Genomic DNA, 21197 nt, shown 5'->3' with positions numbered 1-21197 from the left:
AGTGTGCTCAAAGATGCATATATTTGTGGAAATAGCATACAAAATTACATTATATTAGGAATTGCTTTGCAACAAATGTGTATACAGTTTTAGGAGAAAATTTCACTGAAATGCTGGTGCTTTCTTGTGTCACAGCCGGAGGTGAGATCTTTAGCATGCAGAAATGTCAAATTTGTCTCTGTGCGTGTATGCCTCAAGCATACATGTACAAATATCTTTCATACTTGTGCTTGACCCATTTTTGATCATACTGTGTACCAATTAATTCCCCTGGTTTGAGAGCTTTTCTCATTGTTCCATGGCTGCCACTTGCAAAAATCCATTTTTATCCATTGAATCAGATCTTATTAGACACTCCAGAGGGAAATTTGGCATAAGTGAGCTTTAAATCAGCAGGTAAAATGGGATTTTTGCAAGTCACGACCAGGGAACAACAAGGAAAGCTCTTGGACCCTGGGGGATTAATCAGTGCACAATATAATCAAAATATAGCTCAAGCAAAAGTGTGGTTGAGCCCTTAGAAATTGCCAATAGCTCCTTTGTCTCCCCCCATGACCAGGATGGGATTTTGCTTGGAGCTGTGGGTGCCTATGACTGGAACGGAGCAGTCCTCAAGGAGACCAGTAGCGGCAAAGTCGTGCCTCACCGAGAATCCTACCTCCAAGAGTTCCCAGAGGAGCTGAAAAATCATGGTGCTTATCTGGGTAAGAGGAATCACCAGCAATTGCTGGGCAAGGGAAGTGGGTCAAGCTGGTTCACACAAGCAGTCCTTCCCTTCTGGACCTCAGACTATGCAATTGCTTAGGGAGGGGCTAAAATGTAAGCAGATCATGGTGCAGAGTGCACCAGTCTCTGGACTGCGGCTGGCATCTGAAGCAACAGTGCCAGGGAGATGAAGCTTGTGTGAATTGCATGATTCTTTGTCAGTTTATCCATTTGTTGTAAGAATTTATATCCTGCTTTTCTGTACTCAGTGCCAGTGTGGTGTAGTGGTTAAGAGCGGTAGACCCGTAATCTGGGGAACCGGGTTCGCGTCTCTGCTCCTCCACATGCAGCTGCTTGGTACCCTTGGGCTAGTCACACTTCTCTGAAGTCTCTCAGCCCCACTCACCTCACAGAGTGTTTGTTGTGGGGGAGGAAGGGAAAGGAGAATGTCAGCCGCTTTGAGACCCCTTCGGGTAGTGATAAAGCGGGATATCAAATCCAAACTATTCTAAACTGGCCAACAACACAGTGAAATAACATATCAAAAATATGACAAAAAAGATAAGATGAAAAATGTATTGAACAGTAGTCAATTATCATAGATATCATAAAATTAGTCCACCCCCCACCCTGCAATGCAGGAATATGCAGCTGTCCCATGCAGGGATTGAACCTGCAACCAGAGTTATCAGCATGATGCTCTAACCAACTGAGCTATCCAGGCATAGTTGTTACCAAAAGCCAGTAAACAGTGCATCAGAATAAAAAACGGATGATTCAGGTTAAAACAAAATAAACCCACCAGGTTATAAGGCCAGGCGAAATAGAAAATCTTTAGCAGCTGGGTGGAAGGGTAAAGCTATTCATGGAAGATGAGGCTGTCTGTGGCTGCTAGCAGGGCTGTTCTTGTGATTCCCTCTGCATAACATGCTACCTTGTTTTCTGTCTGCCTTCCTGTCTTTCTGTCTGTGTGCGCTGCAGGTTACACCGTCACCTCAGTGGTGTCAACAAGACTTGACAGGATTTACGTCGCTGGAGCGCCCCGCTTCAACCACACGGGGAAGGTTATCATTTTCACGATGCACACCAACCGGAATCTGACCATTCACCAGTCTCTGAAAGGAGAGCAGGTAAATTGGGCAAGAGGGGGGCATTGCTTTGGGGTTGCAGAAGATCTAAACAAGGCAGTTAGTCCAGTATGAGACTGATCATTTCTCTATGGGTATATAAAGGTCCATGCCCAGTCTTCAAGGACCGCCTCTTTCCATATGAACCTACCCGGACCCTGAGATCATCTGAGGCCCTCCTTCGTGTCCCCCTCCTCAAGAGATTCAGAGGGTAGCAGACCTTCTCTGGAGTGGCTCCCTGTCTGTGCAATGCTCTCCCCAGGGAGGTTCACCTGGCGCCTTCATTATGCAACTTTAGGTGCCAAGCAAAAATCTTCCTTTTTAACCAGGCCTGTGGTTAATCCGATTTACATCCTATGCCCTTTTAAAATGTGGGTTTTTGGGGCAGGGGTATTGGGTTGCTGTTCTTATTTTCATTAGGTATTTTTGTGGTATTTTGTGGTTTTATATCTTGATTTTATTCTGTGAACCGTCCTGAGACCCTATATACAGTATAGGGCTGTATATAAATTTAATCATCATAATCATCATAATAATCATAATAGTCTGAGCATCCACTGCAACAATTCATAGAATCATAGCATTGTAGAGTTGGAGGGGACCCTGAAAATCATCTAGTCCATGCAGGACTATGCAGCTGTCCCATACAGGGATCAAACCTGCAACCTTGGTGTTATCAGTACCATACTCTAACCAACTGAGCTATCCATTTTCCATAAGCAGAACACAGAATCCAACATCTGGAGAATCTCCAGTACCATTTTAAAGCAAAAAAACCACCCTCATTCCCCTGTGACTGCAGAGAAATGTGTGGTCGTACTTCTGTACTAACTCCTTCAAGAGGTTGATGGAGCATGTGTAGTGAATGCCATCCTTATGACCTCTCCTCCAAGGAATCCATTGTTGCCAGTGGCCATCACTATTTGCTACAACAGGAACAGGGAATCATATTCAACCCAAGGCCAACATTCCATTCTGGGCAGCCTTCCGAGCGCCATGTCCCAATGGTGGATGGGGCCAGAGGCAAAAGTGGGTGGAGCAACACATGTAAATTTTGTGCTTGTACAGTAGGCTAGTTTCAGCACTCACTCAGCCATTCCTCTCTCTGTAAGAGGCATTGCCAGAGATTAGGGGCACACTCTAGCCAGGCAAGACCACTTGGGGGGTGAAGCAGGTGTGGCCTGGGGAGAGTTCTAGGGGCCAGATAGAGAGTCCTGAGGGGCCACATTCAACCCCCAGGCCTGGGGTTTCCCACCCCTTCCCTACACAAATGAGGCCCATAGGTACTTTAATTTGCTAGTATAAGGCCTATAGTCTCTTGGTTTCAGTGAGTGACCTTGAGGTTTTGCATTTTCAGATGCTTGGGACAGCCAAATGGGGTTAGGCAGCAATGTCATATCTTCTAGATACCTCAGCATAAACACAATATTGTCTGTAAAGATGTTCCATCCTGGAGGTCAGTCAAGAAGCTGTTAGACTTGAAGATTGCATTTTACTTGCTGCAAATCAGCTTGGATCCCATCATAAATAAATAAATTAATCATTCTCATCATAGTCTTTGGGCAAAAAAGGAATGAACTCAGGAAGCAGCATCATAGAGACAAGCCATGAGTATGACCCTTAATCTTCCAGGATCAAAGTTTTGAGTCTGCCTTTCTTTGTTCCCGAGGGAGATGTCTAGACAAGGAGATGATAGATTGCTTCCGTTTCGAAATACCTCTCATTCCAACGGGATCATTTAAGATGCCATTAATTTCTCGGAAGCAAATGGAAATATAAAGACACACAACACTCTAGCACTCGTTCCATGCATGCACACATATGTCAATGTATTCTTTTTTTTTCCAGATCGGTGCCTACTATGGAAGTGAAATCAATTCTGTAGATATTAATGGCGATGGCGTCACGGACGTTTTGTTGGTTGGAGCCCCAATGTATTTCAGCGAAGGAAGAGAGAGGGGGAAGGTGTATGTCTACACCCTGAAAGAGGTAATTTACTTGGTCTTGTCCCCTACAAGCACAAAACAATTTAAAATTTTGTTTACATTTCCCACCTCTTATAGGGGGAGGGCCATAGAGGCTCAGCAGCAGAGCTCTTGCTTGGACTGCAGAAGGTTCCAGGTTCTATCCCTGGTATCCGCAGGTATGGCTTGGAGAGAGCCCTGCTGGAGAGCTGCTGCCAGTCCGTGTGGACAGTACTGAGCTAGATGGACCAATGATCTGACTCAATATAAGGCAGTTTCCTGTGTTGGTTCTAAAATTAATTGTCAAAACGAATGAAAAAGGTTCAAGGTTTGATCTCTGGTATCGTGAGAATGTCAAACTGGACATGACTTTAGTTTCACTTATACAATTAATGTACAATGTAATTTATACATTTGCATAATTAAATTTGGGTTGCCATAGGTTCAATTTCAATGGCGGAAGTGTCTGGGGGGAATTTCCAAAAAGCAGATTATTTCTCAAAAATAGCTCAACCAATTTGGCCTTTTTCTAAAACAAGCTCAACAACTTAGGGAAATTTCTCTCAAGAAAGCTCAACGATTTGTTTGTGTGTGGCTTTTCACTTCTTGAAATGTGGCAACCCTAATTAACTTTAATGATGTCAATAGCAAATCAGGGAAGCTTGAGCGGAAGGAGAGGAGAAATCAAACACTTTCTCTCCCTGCTGCAGACCTGACAAAAATTGCCTCACCAAAGGTCCTGTTTACATGTCAAGGGAAACTTCCCCTGGCACCAGTGAAGGCTTCCCTCCAAAGGCAAATAGTGTTTTCCGAGATAGCAGGGGCAGAAAAGCTTGAGCACCCTCTTTCCACCCTCTCACTCCAAGTCCTGAGGGTGCTTAAGCTTCCCTACATCAAAAACATTTACCGTATTTTTCGCTCCATAAGGCACACCTGATCATAAGGCGCACCTAGTTTTTAGAGGGGGAAATCAAGAAAAAAAAATATTATTCCCCCCCAGCCCCAAAGAGCAGCGGACAGGCTGCGCACAGCCTATCCGCTTCTCCCAGAGCTTCTTGGGGCTGCCGGGAGAAGCCCAGGTCCCCCCCCCCAGCCCCAAATAGCAAAGCCAGCGGGATCCCGCTCGCTGTCCTGGCTTCTTCTTTAGCCGCGCACAGATTCTCCGGCCGGGAGAGGCTGTGCGCAGCTATGGCAGAAGCCAAGACAGCCAGCGGGATGGATCCCACTCGCTGTCCTGGCTTCTTCTTTATGGCAATTCTCCCACCTCCCGCAAAAGCCCACAGGAGCCTCGCACCCTTTAAGGAGCACACGGTTCCTGCGGGCTTTTCTACAAGGAGGGAGAAGGGACTGACTGGCCGCATCAGTCCCTTCTCCCTCCTGGGGAAAAGCCCGCAAGAGCCATGCGGAGCTTGTGTGCGGCTCTTGGGGTGCTTTTCCTGCTTGCCTCCCCCCTGCATTCGCTCCATAAGACGCACACACATTTCCCCTTACTTTTTAGGAGGGAAAAAGTGCATCTTATGGAGCAAAAAATATGGTATATATAATAGGAACAAAAGAAGAGCCTTCTGGATTGGACCAATGCCTTGTTTTGTCCAGCATCCTTTTCTCACAGTGGCCAACCAGATGCGAGCAGGACCTGAGAGCAACAGAAATTCTCACCACTTGTGATTCCCAGCATCTGGCATTCAGGGACTCGCTGCCTCCAACACGGGAGGGAAAGCGTAGCCGTTGTGGCTACTTCATCCATACAACTAACAGTTTCCCTCTGAATGTAAAGCTTACATTTGTAGAATGAGTATTTGGTTTCCTTTCCTCTTTCCATCCCTTATCAAACAACGCCAATTGTTGTTTTGCTCTCTTTTTCTGCCCGCCATCTTTACATACTGTATTGCATAACGGTGAATCATTCTTCTGCCCAGGCTGAACTGTCGGATTTCTCTCTCTCCACAGAGTTGCTTATTTGGGGGCATTTGGCAGGAAAAACACAATGTGTGTGGGTGTGGGTGATATATAAGCTCTTTTCTTCAAAGGATCGATTTGTTTCCAATGGGACTCTGGAAGATTTGCCAGGCTACCAGAACTCCAGGTTTGGCTCCTGCATAGCTGCCGTCTCCGATTTGAATCAGGACTCCTACAATGATGTCGTTGTGGGAGCCCCGCTTGAAGATGAGCATCAGGGAGCAATATATATCTTCCATGGCTACAAGGAAAACCTCGTACGGCAATATAAGCAGGTAGAGTTCTCATGTAGGGTGAAGGGCAAGAAGACATTTCTTTAAAATGACCAAAGAATACATTTTTCTGAGGAAAAATTCTGAGGGTTTTTTTTCTTCCTTTGACCTCAGAAAAAGAAGGCCACTGTACAGAATGTTCTCTGAATATTATCCACCATATTATTTTTTTTGTGGCAGTCACCATTCCTATGTGGCAGCCAGGCTCATGCAGTCGGGGGGAGGGACAGCTGGGTACATTTGCCCAGGGCCTCAGAGGCCTAAGATGCTTGGGGTGCCCCACCAGGGACTGGTTGCCTTTTTGTTTGTGTTTATAACTTTATTCTAACAAGACTACTGCCCCGGGTCTCAGACAAGCTCTGCATGGGCCTAGTGACAGCCTCTTAGTTTTGGGACTCCCACTCCACATAGGTATATCCAGTGGCAAAGAAAGGCTTTCTGGCACCCGGAGTGGGGTGTTGAGGGGTGGGTCGAACCACCCACAGGGGCGAGGCAAACAACCCAGCGGCACATGCGCAGCGCCGATACAGACAGCACATGTGCGGTGCCAATATGGATGGCACTCGAGCGACACCCATACCAATGGCGTGTGCATGTTCTCGGCCACCCTACAGTGAGTGTAGGCCTCGGCCGCCTGCCATTTTGTCACACACACCCCTCAGGGTGACACCCGGGGTGGACCAGCGCCCCCCCTCCTACGCCCCTGGGTGTATCTGGCATCTTCACTATACATCTTTTGGCGAACACTGAAGAGGTACCTCTTTTTACCTTGGTGTTTACCTGGGATGGGTGTTTTCAGGGTCCCCGCTATTCTGGTAACTCAGCTATACAGCTGCAAATAGAACATTTTAAGCGTGTTTTAAGTGCATTATGCAAATGTGACACTAGATGCCGATGGTGAGCTTATGGCAAATTCAATAAATTTTTAAAACACTTTAAGAAAAAGCATTTTCACAGCTTTTTTTAAAAATGTGCGTCTAAAGTCCACCTTAATCTGTTTTAACTGTTTTTAATTATGAAATTTAAATGGTGAATTGTGACCTGCTGGTGAATTGTGACCTGCAAGGCAGGAAGGCAGCAAAGTTCGGGGCATCATCAGTGTGAGTGTCGGATTGGTCCCTCCTGCATTCCTGTCCACACAGCCCTGACCTCGCCTCCTGCATCCCAGTTAAGCAGCAGTGGCACAACCTCAGCAAGCTGGCAACTCCTACCAATGCTCCTAAGTACCTGCTGGATTCTTTTGGGTACCCACCCTTGCGAGAGAGAAAATGTGAAAACATGCCATCACTTTTGTACAGCGTCTGCTTGCACCAGGATACTGAACAGGATTCTCCTCTTGTCATTTTTCAGAGAATTACAGCAGCTGAAATTTCTCCAGGCTTAATGTATTTTGGATGCAGCATCCATGGCAACTTGGACCTGAATGAAGACAGGCTTGTGGACCTCGCCGTTGGCTCACTGGGAAATGCTGTACTATTATGGTTTGTTATGGAGGATTTATGGCTGGTGGGGCTACTTTTCAGAGCAAGGCTTGTTTGTAGAATCTGACTGCTGGAAGATTTGGGGCAGATAAAAAGCAAGCCCTTTTCCACACAGTGCATTGTTAACTATGGCACTTGCTTCCACTGGAGGCAGTGATGGTCATCAACCCTGCCTCACGCTGAGAAAGGGCCAAGGGGGTCTTTCTTCAGAGGGAGCTATTCTGGACAAGGTGACTAGGAAAGTGCCTGTACCACTGCTGTTTTACCACAGCAGACAGAAGTTCTATTCAAGCTTAGGTAAAAATTTAAAGTTAAATTACTTTACTTGATCTACTCAAATTTAGGTTACTTTAAACTCTGACCCACACATCTGAATTGATAATTGAATTTCTGGGTTGGCTCAGGATATCATCAAACTTTTCCTCTTCTCCACAAGGTCCCGCAGTGTGGTGCGGATCAATGCCAGTCTCAGGTTTGAGCCATTCAAGATCAACATCTTCAACAAGGACTGCACTCGGAACGGGAAGGACGCGACTTGCCTGTCTGCATTTCTTTGCTTCACTGCCATTTTCCTCTCAGCTCATTTTCAGACGGCAAGCGTGAGTAAGTGGAGATCCCAGATTTCTGTCTAGATTTGCTCTCCTCACAAGGCAACTGTGTCCTACCTTCTCCAAAACTACTCTTCAGAGAGACTTGGGGGGTGTATCTAAGGCAGCACTAAGTTATACCAACATAGAAGTCTGCTTCTTCTGCTGGTGAAATGTTTTGTGCCATTGGAGCCATCTAGCTCAAGAGAATGCATAAGCAAGTTTCTGGTAACTTGGGACTCAGCTACATTAGTCAAAATACAGCATTATAAATGCATTATAACACTGTGACACCAGATGGCGATGCAGAGCTGAAATCACAACTCAGTGATATTTTCAATTGTGATGTGAGCTTTACAACAGTTTTTTGTAGAGCGGTTTTTTATTGCTGTGTAGATCCAGCCTTGGTTGTGCAGTGCATTTCTGCTAGCACAACTGTTGTGTTGGATCCTTCTGTTGCGCCACATTAAAACTGCAAGAATATGCGGCTGTCCCTTGCAGGGATTGAACCTGCAACCCTGGAATTATCATCAGCACCACACTTTAACCAACTAAGCTATCTGCTCTCACTATAGTTCTGTAATTCACTGTGCATGTTCAAATCATTTTGAACCAATCATTTCAGCGCTGAATTACAACATCACCATTGACGAGCGACGGTACATCCCACGAGCCCATCTAGATGAGAATGGAGACAGGCTCACCCACAAGACGGTTACATTGTTTGCAGGGCAAGAATGGTGCGATAAGCTGAATTTTCATGTCTTGGTACGTGCTCAGAACTCTAAAAGTTGAGTTTCCTTGCCAGGAAGTGCAGTTTAGTCTTGAGCTGTGCGTTCAAAATACCACAGACCAATTGTTCGTTAGTGGACCAAGAAATGTTGTCTTATATGCCCAACTTTGTGTAACATCTCTTTGAAAAATATAAAATAATAATAATCATGCGCCAACTACAGAAATGTTTATGAGCCACTGTGCTCACACATACCGTATTTTTCTCTCTATAACACGCAGATTTTTTCTCCTAAAAAGGAAGGGGAAATGTCTGTGCGTGTTATTGAGCGAATGTGTGGTCCCTGGAGCCGACTGGCGCGAGTGGAGGCAAAAATCAAATCGCGCGTCTCGGAGAAGGGAAACCTGAAAAGAGGAAGCGGCTGCTTTCCTGCATTCTGCCTCAGGGTCTTACTGCCCACCCTCCTCTGTTTCGTTGCTGTGTTTGCTCAAATGGAACAAAGAGCAGGGAAAGCCCCTCCCCTCCAGGCAAGCAGAGGGGAAAGCAGAGCGTCCTTCCTTCTAATTCCTCTCCGTGCTCCAGCCGGAAAACATGCAGGTGTGGGAGAGAGAGAGCGCGAGCTGGCTGGCTTGGGTGGGTGGGTGGGGGGAAACTTTTGCCTTCCTTTCCTCCCTCCCGTTATATCCCTCTCCTGCATTCTTAGCCAGCTGCTTCTCTGCACACCCCTCTTGTGCTCCTTGTCCCTTCTGTGTTTTTCCTTCCCTCCCCACTTAAAATGTGGTTACAAAGCATGGATCCACATGGATCCTCAGGATCTTTGCATTGGGTCACCCCAAATTCACCATCAGATCACATGTCTGTGGCCACAGCATGAAGCACAAAAATGATACATCCACTGTTTCATTCAGAATGTTTTTTCCCTTGTTTTCCTCCTCTAAAAATGATGTGCGTGTTATGGTCAGGTGTGTGTTATAGAGCGAAAAATACGGTACCTGTTTAGGTGAGTTTACCTGTGAGTTCACCTTGAGACAACATCTACTTGCCACGGGCAACCAGACTGCATGTCTTTTTACAACTCTGGTGAATATTTAAGGAGAAACTTTCCCCGTTCAACTTATGCTTGTTGCAAAAGTGAAAACTGAGAGTAATTGAGAGGGTGATTGCTTTCTCCTATCCTAGGACACAGCCGATTATGTGAAGCCAGTGACTTTCTCTGTCGATTATGCCCTGGGTAGCCCTGACAATGGACCGGTGATGGATGGCGGCTGGCCTACCTCGCTAAAAGTTGCTGTGCGTAACTGTCGTTACATTGGAGGGAAGGTGCAGAGGCAGCCTTGGAAACATTGCAGTGTATTTTGTCCATTGATCTGTTTGGGAACTTGCCCCTATAGGCCGTGTCCAAGAAATATTCAGGACAAGAATTTGGCCTTCCAGGGCTAGGAGCCCAAGAGTAAGAGGATTGGGGGGGGGCAGGTCAGTGAAGTATAGGGGGCAGAGGAATGTGGAAGAGCAGACCAGGAACCAAAGTGTGTTGTTTTTATTATTTTACTTATTTTTTCACACTTAAATTCTGCATTTCCTCCAAGGGGCTCAAAGTGGGTGTGCATGACTCTCTTCCTCCCCCATTTCATCCACACAAGAACCCTGTGAGGTGGGTTAGGATGAGAGGCAGTTACTGGTCCACCCAGTGAGTTTCTTGGTCGTGTGGGAATTTGAACCCTGGTCTTCCATGTCCTAGTCTGACACTCTAACCACAACACCACACTGGATCCCATGCGTATTCACAGCAAAAATGTGGTTTGAAATTTGTATAAATCAAACAGTAATAACTTGCAAGGCTGCCTAAACATATGAAAGGAGGGCAAGCCTGTTGTTTATGGAAATCACCTGGTCCTCATTTTTCAATGCAGACGCTGAGACGTATGAGCTAACTAAATTGCCTCTCTGGACTTCGCATATTGGTTGGGACAACCAGAAAGCCAGCAAATGTATTATGTGTGTGGTCAACCTTTCTGCACAGTGTCATGCCTGGCACAACATCAAATCCTACATATTGTTTCTATGTTTTTTAAAAAAGTATTGTATTGTAACTCGGGTTACCCAGAACTATCCAGGGTACCTAGTTTATAGACATCTTCTTTATCCTTCCATATAAAAATCAGAGAATCCTCAGAGGCTTGCAGGGTGCCGGTGACCCAGGAGAGGGCCTGCTCTGTGGTGGCCCCCAAGTTGTGGAATGCCCTCCCCACAAAGCTGCATCATTATACAGCTTATGGAGGATGCTGAAGATGCACCTCTTTACCCTGGCTTTTGACACTTGAGGATGCACATTTTTAGGACCCACCTTATTTTTTATGATTGTCAGTTGTTTTAAATTGTTTAAATGTTGTTACCTATCCTGGGAGCTTAGGGCGAAGGTTGGGAAATAAATACTTTTCCTTCTTGTTTCATAGGTACCTTTCTGGAACGGATGCAACGAGGACGAACATTGCATCCCTAATTTGGTCCTTGATGCTAAAACGGATATCCCAACTGCCATGTGAGTAGCTCATCTGGAGTGAGAGGGATTTGGGAAATCAGATTGCAGGGTTACCACTCTTAGAACAGGAGCGGGGAACCTTTGATGCTTCAAATGTTGCCAAACTACAACTGCCATCAGCCCCAGCCAGCATGGCCAGGCCAGGGAGGATGAGAATTGTAGTTCAGCAACAGCTGAAGGGCCGAAGATTTCTGACAATTATCTTATAGGTTATTGTGATGTCATCCTGAATTTGGCCATTTCTTTTCCTCTTGTTTGCAGTACCTTTGGGGACAAAACAGAGCAGGGGAGGGGGGTTGGGGCTGGGAACCAGATTGGGAACACAGATCGGAAGCACAGCATAGGATTTGGGGGACTCTGGCTACTTTTCTTTCAGAGTACAAGTGGCAACAGCATTATAATTTTATTATTTGTTTGTTTTCTGTTCATCCAGTTGAAATCCATGGGTGGTGTCCAGTATAATTAACCGCCATCCCAAAATACTTCACACAAAAACCCCATTTCTTTAACACTACAGCCTAGAATGGGATGCTTAATTCCCAAAGACCTGGCTAAACAAATACAGTTGTACCTTGGATCCCGAAGACCTTGGTACTCATCTGTTTTGGCTCCCAAACACCGCAACCCCAGAGTGTTCCGGTTTGTGAACATTTGTTGGAAGCTGGACGTCTGACAGGACTTCCGCAGCTTCTGATTCTCTGTAGGAGCTTCCTGCAGCCAATCAGAAGCTGTGCCTTGGTTTCCAAACGTTTTGGAAGTCGAACGGACTTCCAGAATGGATTCCATTTGACTTCTGAGGTACCACTGTAACCATCTTTAAGTGGTGCTGAAGGATAGCAATGAGAGGCACAACTGTATTTCCCCAGGGAGGGAGTTCCAGCCTCTGGGTGCCACCACTGTGAAGACCATCTTGTGGAATCCCACCAACTTCCCAGTGCTGGCACTGCAAGAAAGCTTTCTTAAAAAAAATAATGTGTGATTCACATGTGTAATTTGGCCTTGTCTCTATATTGAGCTTGTGAAAATAAATTGGGAACACCCTTTCTAGTTTAAGAGACCCCACAGGACACTGTCTGATAAGAATGCCATGTAGAATATGAATGCCTTCCTTCCAGGTCCATTGTCTTACGTGCTTCACTGTTCAGCCTCTTGCTTTAGTGCTGGGCCCTTGCCTGTTTCTTGTTGGTGCCACAGTGTGACCAAGGCACTTTGGGCATTGACAGGCTGCCCCCTGGGAGACTGTGGGGAGTCTCCTTCATGCACAGTTGCAGGGAGGGTAGACACTTCTTCCTGGGCTGCTGCTTTAATGTTTGCTCTTTTCATAGGGAGTATTGCAGACGCGTCCTGAGAAAGTCGCATTCGGATTGCTCCGCCTACACGCTGTCTTTTGACACCTCCATTTTTGTCATAGAAAGTGCCAGGAGGAGGGTGGCAGTGGAAGCTACGCTGGAGAACAGAGGAGAAAATGCATATAACACCGTTCTAAACATTTCCTTCTCGAGGAACCTGAAGTTTGCCAGCTTGATCCAGAAGGTAAGGAGTCTCTGAATGGAAGGGAGGAGAAATCACAAAGAGAAATACACACGTAGCCGACAGTTTCAGGGAGGAGGTCATGCACGCCAAAGCTCAGGCTTGCAAAAGAGGTTAAAAATAATATTAAAATGTTCCTTTGGCTATTTTCAAAGCAAGAGGAAGAACAAGCAAGTGGTAGCTTCTCTGCTCTCTATTGGCTCCTCGTCCAGGTCTGTCCTGGGCCTGTTGTTGTTCAACACCTTTATAAACCAATTGCATGAAGGAATTGAGGGGCTGCTCATCCAATTTGCAGAAGACACCAAACTGGAAGGGGTAGCTAATGCAGAGGTTGGATGGCCATCTTCTCTGAGATTCTTTAGCTGTAATTCCTGAATTGCAGGGGGTTGCAACCTTTCCAACTTTATGTTTCTATGATTCTGTTATTCCCCTACAAGGAAAGGTTGCAGTGTTTGGGACTTTTTAATTTAGAGATAGGCCTTCTTCAAGCAGTGCATATTTAAACTATGGAACTCATGCCTTTAAAAGAGGATTAGACAAACTCATGGAGACTACAAGCTATTGATGGCTTCTAGCCAGGATGGCTCTGCTCTGCCTCCACAGCTGGAGGCAGTAATGCTTTTGAATACCAGTTGCTGGAAACCACAGGAGGGGAGAGGGCTCTTATGCCCAGGTCCTGCTTGCTGGTGTCCCATAATCAGTATCTGGTTGGCCACTGTGAGAAAGGGATGCTGGACTAGTTCGGCCATTGGCCTGATCCAGTAGGCTCTTCTTAAAGGTCCAGCGCTGAGGGCCTTCTGGCGGTTCTCTCACTGCGAGAAGCCAAGTTACAGGGAACCAGGCAGAGGGCCTTTTCGGTAGTGGCGCCCGCCCTATGGAACGCCCTCCCACCAGATGTCAAAGAGAAAAATAACTACCAAACTTTTAGAAGACATCAAAAGGCAGCCCTGTTTAGGGAAGCTTTTAATGTTTAATAGGTTATTGTATTTTAGTGTTTTGTTGGAAGCCGCCCAGAGTAGCTGAGAAAACCAGCCAGATGGGCAGGGTATAAATAATAATAATAATAATTATTATTATTATTATTATGAGCTTTCACATCACAGGAAGTAAGGACCAAGCAGGACATGATGTTGACTGCAACTGTACATTTTCAATACCCCCGCCACCCGCATGCTAACTTTTCGTAAAAGAAAAATTGCAAACTGATGCAGAAGTAGGGGAAATTGAATTTAGCCTGGGGGTGTGTGAAAAAGCAACCTTGCCAAAGTCATCCGTCCTCATTCCAGACACATGTTTTTACCGCTTACCCACTTCTGGTATTCCAGGGCAGGAGAAAGGTGGAGGAGTTTCAGGGGAAAGATGGTGGGTGGCAAAAATTTGGAGCATCCCTGCTGCTTCTGCTGTGCAAGTCTTCCTCTTCCAGAGTCGCTCCATCTAGAAGAAGCGGCCATCAGGTTTTCATTAAATGCATTTCCTTGTAAAACACAGTCCCACCATCAGAATCTAAAGCATCTGTAACGCATCAACCAGCCTGTCCTCAGCTCTCCATGTGGCACTGTTCTCCTAGCAGAATCCTTTGACCTGTCTTATTCCTGAAGGACCACGGCTTCCTTGGCCAGTTATCCCCAGTTCAGGAAACCGAGGTGGTCTTGGGCAGGTGTTGAGGCTGTGCACAGCCCCCCAGATTGGGCCAACCTGACCCATCCTGTCTCCAACCCCAAATCAATTCAGGGACAGGACTAATGCTTTGCTAGGGTTTTTAAAACCCTGACTGAGCATACAGTCCGGTGAGGGAACAGGGAAGAAGGAGGTGATGTGCCTCCTTTGCATCCCAAACAAGAGCAAGAAGGTTCGGTTCTGCTGTGATCAGGGCTCTCTTTGGAAGGAGATTCCCACGATAAAAATCATATTTGAGTCTTGTATTGGGGAGAGAAATAGCTCTACGGCAACAAGATGATTGACCTTCACTAGTGTTGCCTTGCTGCTAGGCAGCAGAGCCCAGTGAAGACCCCCAAGGTGAGGGAGTGGGGCAGAGCAACTGCAACGCACGCAGCACATGATGGAGACACTTCTTGATATCCCACTTGCTGGAAATCACAGGGTGGCCTGTTGTGCCCAAATCCTTCTTGCTGATTTCCCACAGGCATGTGTAAGAACAGGATGCTAGACTAGATGGGCCATTGGCATGGTCCAGCAACTCCTTCTTACATTCTTATGGCAGTTCCCAGGAAACTGTTCCTGCTGAGGTCCTCTGAGGTCAGGGGATGGGGCTCAACAGCTAGTGTTCACTTAGCTCATGATGGAGGAACAGCCTTCGCTGAGTAGCAGCTGCTGGGAGCGAATGAGGAGATGCCCAACAGCCCTGTGCATCTAGCAGTTGTCCGATATTAGTGAGCCCTTGATCTGATCCGGCATAGGCAGTGATGCATTTCTTCTTAGCCTTTTGAGCAATGAAGTGATGTCTTTCATCAGGAAAACTGCTTCAATAGAGACACTGAGGTCCCTTGAGGATGGATGGATGGGTGGATGGATTTAAACCCAAACTCTTAATTTTTATGAAAGAGTTAATCAGAGTGCTTCCAGGTCCATGTCATCCTCTTCAATCCTTTAAGTTTTTTTCTCTCTCTGCCCTCCACAATTGTTTCCCCCCCCCTTAAGAAAGGGGGGGCAGACAGGCTTTTGCAGACAGGCTGTAAAAGTACCGTATTTTTCGCTCTATAAGATGCACCAGACCACAAGACACACCTAGTTTTTGGAGGAGGAAAACAAGGAAAAAAATATTCTGAATCTCAGAAGCCAGAACAGCAAGAGGGATCGCTGCGCAGTGAAAGCAGCAGTCCCTCTTACTGTTCTGGCTTCTGGGATAGCTGCGCAGCCTGCATTCACTCCGTAAGATGCACACACATTTCCCCTTACTTTTTAGGAGGGAATTTTTTTTTTGCTCTTATAGAGCAAAAAATACAGTATTTCCTGTGCCTTCTGAGTTCTCAGAGCCAATGAGATCTTTGCTTGCAGGTGCTTTCATTGCGCAATACGGGCCAAATAAAAAGCACAGCAGACCTCTGACCACCTTGTCCACTTCTCATGTTTGAGAGTAGTGTGGCTCCCCCCCAACTCCAGCTGTTTGTGTTATTTAAATGCACACCTCAGATGGTGTGTGTGTGTGTCTTTATCCTCATACCCAACCAGCAGAGATGACTTTCTCTGCTCTGCATGGTAGAAATAATATTTATACATGCACACGTGCGCGCACACCCCTCCACCCTCTTAGGTTTTCTTGTTTCCACACGATGCTGCGCATGGAAAAGCTGGTAATCTAGTTGCCCAGAAGCAATTGCTACTTGCCCCAGGAGGGTGTTTTAACTTCAATATACTGCAATGATTAACGACTTTGTCCATTTTCCTGGTGGTTTTCAAAAGCATCTCCCTCCTCCTTTTGCTTTTGTGCTTGCCTTGATGGCCAAGTTTCAGTCAGGGGTGATTTTTTTGCATTGAGTTATTGCTTCTCTGGAAACAAGGGGCTTAGAATGGAGAATGAGCTATAGTTTTTGTGCACTGGGCTATGGATGATGCCACGGCAATTGCTGATCTCGGGAGGGAAGATGGAAGGAGGCTTGGGGGGCTTGCCAAGCATCTGCTCAGCACTTGGGGGACATCATATAGGACTCCGCTGACAGCCAGCCCTCGAAGCCAGCCAGCGTCTGGGAATGCTTTATTGAAAAAATGTTTCTGATTTATATTTTTCATATGGCTGTGTCCACGTCAGCTCCTTTGTCATCCTGATTGTTGCTTGCCTGAACTGTGGATAAAGCAGCTTTTTCTATCACTGCCTTGGCCCTCTAGGGTTTGTCATTTTTACAGTGGTGCTGTAACCATACACATTGCCTCCGCTGAGAGCAGCAAAAGCGACGAGGAGCCATGACAGTGGCTCATCTCATTTCAAGTAGAGAGGAGCGAATCTGTCCATTTTGGTTTCTCGCAGTTTCTCATATTTTTCCAGTACAGTGGTACCTCGGGTTACAGACGCTTCAGGTTACGGACGCTTCAGGTTACAGACTCCGCTAACCCAGAAGTAGTACCTTGGGTTAAGAACTTTACCTCAGGATGAGATCAGAAATCGCGCAGTGGCAGCGTGGCGGCAGTGGGAAGCCCCATTACCTAAAGTGGTACCTCAGGTTAAGAACAGTTTCAGGTTAAGAACGGACCTCCAGAATGAATTAAGTTCTTAACCATACAGCCCTGTATAGGAAAACTTTTTAAGGTTTAATGTTTTACTATGTTTTTCTATATCCTGAAAGTCACCCAGAGTGGCTGGTGCAACCCAGTCAGATGGACGGGGTGCAAATAAATTATCATCATTATCATCATCAGTGCTTTTTTCTGGGGGCGCGCATTCCCCTAAACAGTTTGTGAATCTAAGTTTGGCCTCACTGGGGCAGTATTTCAATATGAGTCAGAAAATGAGAGTACCCCCAAACTTTTTTTTTAGAAAAATGCACTAATCATCATCATAATCCATCAGGACATTACATTCAGAGGAGCTTCGTCTATTAGGCCAAATTAGCCACTGCCCCACCAATATGCCTTCCTATTTACAACCAGCCACAGGGCGGCCCCATCTGTCATTGGCTCTGGCGCCACCTACTGTTGACCTCCCTGCCTTCTGCCCCACCATTCCCAATAAGCCAGCCACAGCGGGTTGTATTTCTTTTCATAGGAATGCCTCCCAATTGTGACGACTTCCTAGCTGGTCCTCTGAAACGTCCTCTTCCCAATGTTGCCGTCTAGACTTGCAGTAAATGGTGAAGTGTTGACAGTGTGTGTAAGCACTTTGCCGCGAGCTTTGGACAAGCCATGCTCTCTCTCCCTCTTTATTAGTAAATATGCTGAGCTTGCTCTAGCCGCCAAGCATCAAGTGTCTTCCTTGTGTTGATTTAAAAGGCTCTGCCAGTGGAAAATTGCAGGAAAGATTAACCACAAAATAGGAAAAGTGCAAAAAGCTTCTCTCTTTTTACTGATGAATTACTCCAAACCTAACCAAAGAACAACATGAACAGACGAAACCAGAACAAACACAGGGGCAGCAAATAAAGGAAATGTTTTGTCGACTTGTAAAAACAGATTCGAGGCTCCCAGCTATTCCATACAGTGGTACCTCGGGTTACAGACGCTTCAGGTTACAGACTCCGCTAACCCAGAAATAGAACCTCGGGTTAAGAACTTTACTTCAGGATGAGAACAGAAATCGTGCAGCTGTGGCGTGGTGGCAGCGGGAGGCCCCATTAACTAAAGTGGTCCCTCAGGTTAAGAAAAGTTTCAAGTTAAGAACGGACCCCCGGAACGAATTAAGTACTTAACACATGGCTTCCCTGGGAACTGTAATTAAGCCCTCACAGAGCTACAGTTCTCAGCACCCTTAACAAATTTACAATTCCCGGGATTCTTTAGGGGGTGCTGTGCTTTATTTTGATAAGAATTTTTATTAGTTTTCAATTGCAACAATCCAACAATAGCCTCATTATAACAATGCCAAATTACAATATAGTTAATAATACCAATCATTGAGATGCTAAATGATACAATTTAGGTGCCCCCCCATATGCTGGAATTGATGGTTTAGTGATTTACTTTGTTTCTGTGTTCCAAAATCTTATAAATTCCAATTACGCTCCAGTCCAAATATATCCTTTATGTCGCAACTGCCATTTTAATGACTTCTATTCGTATTGACACTTTGATTTCTACGCCTACAGATGAAGCATTTAAACACGCTCCTTCTTCTGTATGACAATTATTCTGAGCATAGTGTTTCTTCTTGTCCTTGTAATATATTTTGTCTATCTTTTGTCAGTTGTTGCTGTTCTCCAGCCTGCCTTGGGTGGAGCTAGTGTCCCATTGTTGTTTCAGAAGATAGGGGGTGCTGTGTGCTTTCAATGGACAGTGCCAGTGTGATGAAAGTCACTTGCAATCACTAGACTCCTCTTTTGGGACATGCCAGTGTGACCAATAGTAAAGGTCGTTCCCTACAAAGCACTGTTTCTCATGCCAACCTGCCTGCATGCCTTCTGATAAGACAGCACCCAGCGGGTTTCCAGAACTGTCCTTCCAAGGCATAAGTGAGGGGCAAATATCACGTCCTAAAGAAGCAGAGTAGTTTCATTAAACGCAAGGTAGAGTGGTATACCAGGCAATAAGACTGCATTTCAAAATGCTTTGGGGGACCTCTTTGCAATCTAGCTCCCATGCAAAGCTAGCGTCAATTCTTTCCCTTCCATTTCAGGATGACCTGGACATTAATATTGAGTGCGTGTCTGAAGAGAAGCATCCGAACCGGAGGGTTTGCAATGTCAGCTATCCATTCTTCCGAGCCAAAGCAAAGGTAAGAGGCTCTGGGGCACCTGCACACAAAACAAGCACCAGCTAAAATAGGGAAAGGAGGCAGCCAAGGCAAACCTGAGCTCACAGCCCGCTTTTGGGGACATCCTCAAGGTGAGGCAAAAACCATGGAGCCCTAGGCTCTGTGGTTTAACCCACAACGCCACCCGCGTCCCATTTGGAGCAGAGAGGGGCTACAAAGCTCCTCTTCTATTCTGTTGGGGTGCCTCTGGGATGCAGGGACCCTGCTGCAGAAATAGCAGCGGGTCTTCGACCCCCCACAACCCTGGAGCAGTATGCCAATGACCATATTATAAAATGGTACAGCCATTTGGGATGCGCAACCTTCAAGGGTGGGAGGTTAGCCTTCTCCAGAATTTAATAGAGCAATGTTGCTCTAAGAGATTCATCCTCTCATTATCCACCCTAATCCCAGTTGCTTTCCCAGCTCAGTTTAAGACGTTAAGGACTCCACACATGCACACACAAATAATTGGAATATTTGCTTTTTCAAGGCTGCAGAGCTCCGCCGGGAAGCCAAGTTAGGAAGCAACCAGTGAGCAAAGAAATTTCAGCTGCTTATAGATGGCCCAGAATCCTCAGAGGCCTTTGTTTGGGTAGTCAAAACCAGAAGGCTGATTCCAAAAACGTTTGTTCTAATCCTCTGGAGCACTTTGACAGTGGCTTTTGGGTAATTTAGCCCCCAAATTCCTTTGCTGCTGTATGAGTCACCTTTTTTTCCTGTTTTGCAACCACTGGGTTTGGGGATTATATTAGACTCAGATTTCTCCTGTTTTCAGCAGGGGCACTTTCAGCCCCATGTTAGATTCTTGGAGCTGTTGTGGGTTCAGACCATCTTCTTACGTATTCGAGGAAGGATGTTGGGGGAGACACAAGTGTTCAAAGATTCCACACTTTATAGTTCTTGGTAGGCATGACTGATGGATTCCTTCTTACCTTTTATGGCTTGTTTATGCCAAGGAATAGTTCGTTTCAGTTAAAGCTTCTGGCCAAAAGCCCAAATCCAGATGTGACTGCAGTATGGAATGAGAATAGAATCATAGAATTGTAGAGTTGTTGGAAGGGACCCAAAGGGTCCTCTAGTCCAACCCCTGGCAATTCAGGAATCACAGCTAAAGAATCTCTGACAGATTGGCTTCCGGTTTGTCTGCGAAGCAAAATGGCGACGCAGTGCGAGTCATGTGTTTAAAAGACGATGCTACTGGGATTTCTGCAATATAGAAGAGTCCACACCTTCTCCCACAAAAAGAGGAGTAGGGAGTCAGAGTTAAAACTATGATTGAGTAATTGTTGTGATATACATAAACGAAAATTATAAATAAAAACTTTTTTTAAAAGAAAGAAGAGTCCACCACCTTTTAAAGTAGTCCAACCCACTGTTGAATAGTTGTTACTGTCAGAAAGTTCTTCCTAATGTTCAGTCAGAATCTCCTTTCTTGTCATTTGAATCCATTGGTTTGGGGCCTCCCCTCTGGAGCAGCACCTTCCACGGGGGAACCCTTGAGGTATTGGAAGACAGCTGTCATATCACCTCTCAACTCTAAGTAGATTGTATTAAGAACATAAGAGGAGCTCTCCTGGATCAAGGCAATTACCCATCTAGTCCAGCATCCTGTTCTCATACTGGCCAACCAGATGCCCCAATGGGAAGCCCACAAGCAGAACTTGAGCACAAGAGACCTCTCCCCTCCTGCTGTTTCCAGATACTGGTATTAAGATGCATTTCTGCCTCCAGTGGTGTCAACTTGAATAAAATATTGGGGGGGGGTGACAGGTAAGCCCCACGCTGCATAATCAATCATATGATGTGACACATGCACACCATTTGAATGGCAATGCCCATTGACTGGGGGGACTGGTTCCCTCAAACATTTTAATGGGAGAGGAGCTGAGGAGTTGCTCCT

The 21197-nt window shown here is 45.9% G+C and overlaps 1 protein-coding gene across 1 annotated transcript in view; it reads left to right on the top strand.

Moving 5' to 3' along the window:
• The window catches only part of ITGA11 (integrin subunit alpha 11), an 89905-nt gene that overhangs the window by 52895 nt on the left and 15813 nt on the right, over positions 1-21197 (top strand). Inside the window, exons 11-21 of the mRNA XM_082198320.1 lie at positions 560-704; positions 1687-1835; positions 3681-3821; positions 5827-6030; positions 7378-7508; positions 7945-8111; positions 8721-8863; positions 10008-10118; positions 11282-11367; positions 12693-12900; positions 19178-19276. Of these exons, the coding sequence (XP_082054446.1) occupies positions 560-704; positions 1687-1835; positions 3681-3821; positions 5827-6030; positions 7378-7508; positions 7945-8111; positions 8721-8863; positions 10008-10118; positions 11282-11367; positions 12693-12900; positions 19178-19276 (1584 nt within the window). The remainder of the gene's footprint in view (positions 1-559; positions 705-1686; positions 1836-3680; positions 3822-5826; positions 6031-7377; positions 7509-7944; positions 8112-8720; positions 8864-10007; positions 10119-11281; positions 11368-12692; positions 12901-19177; positions 19277-21197) is intronic.

This window comes from Podarcis vaucheri, assembly GCF_965113315.1.
Source record: "Podarcis vaucheri genome assembly, chromosome: 14".
NCBI classification, from domain to species: Eukaryota; Metazoa; Chordata; class Lepidosauria; order Squamata; family Lacertidae; genus Podarcis; species Podarcis vaucheri.
The sequence above is the reverse complement of the archived record's forward strand: the minus strand, read 5'-3'. Positions and strand labels throughout refer to the sequence as shown.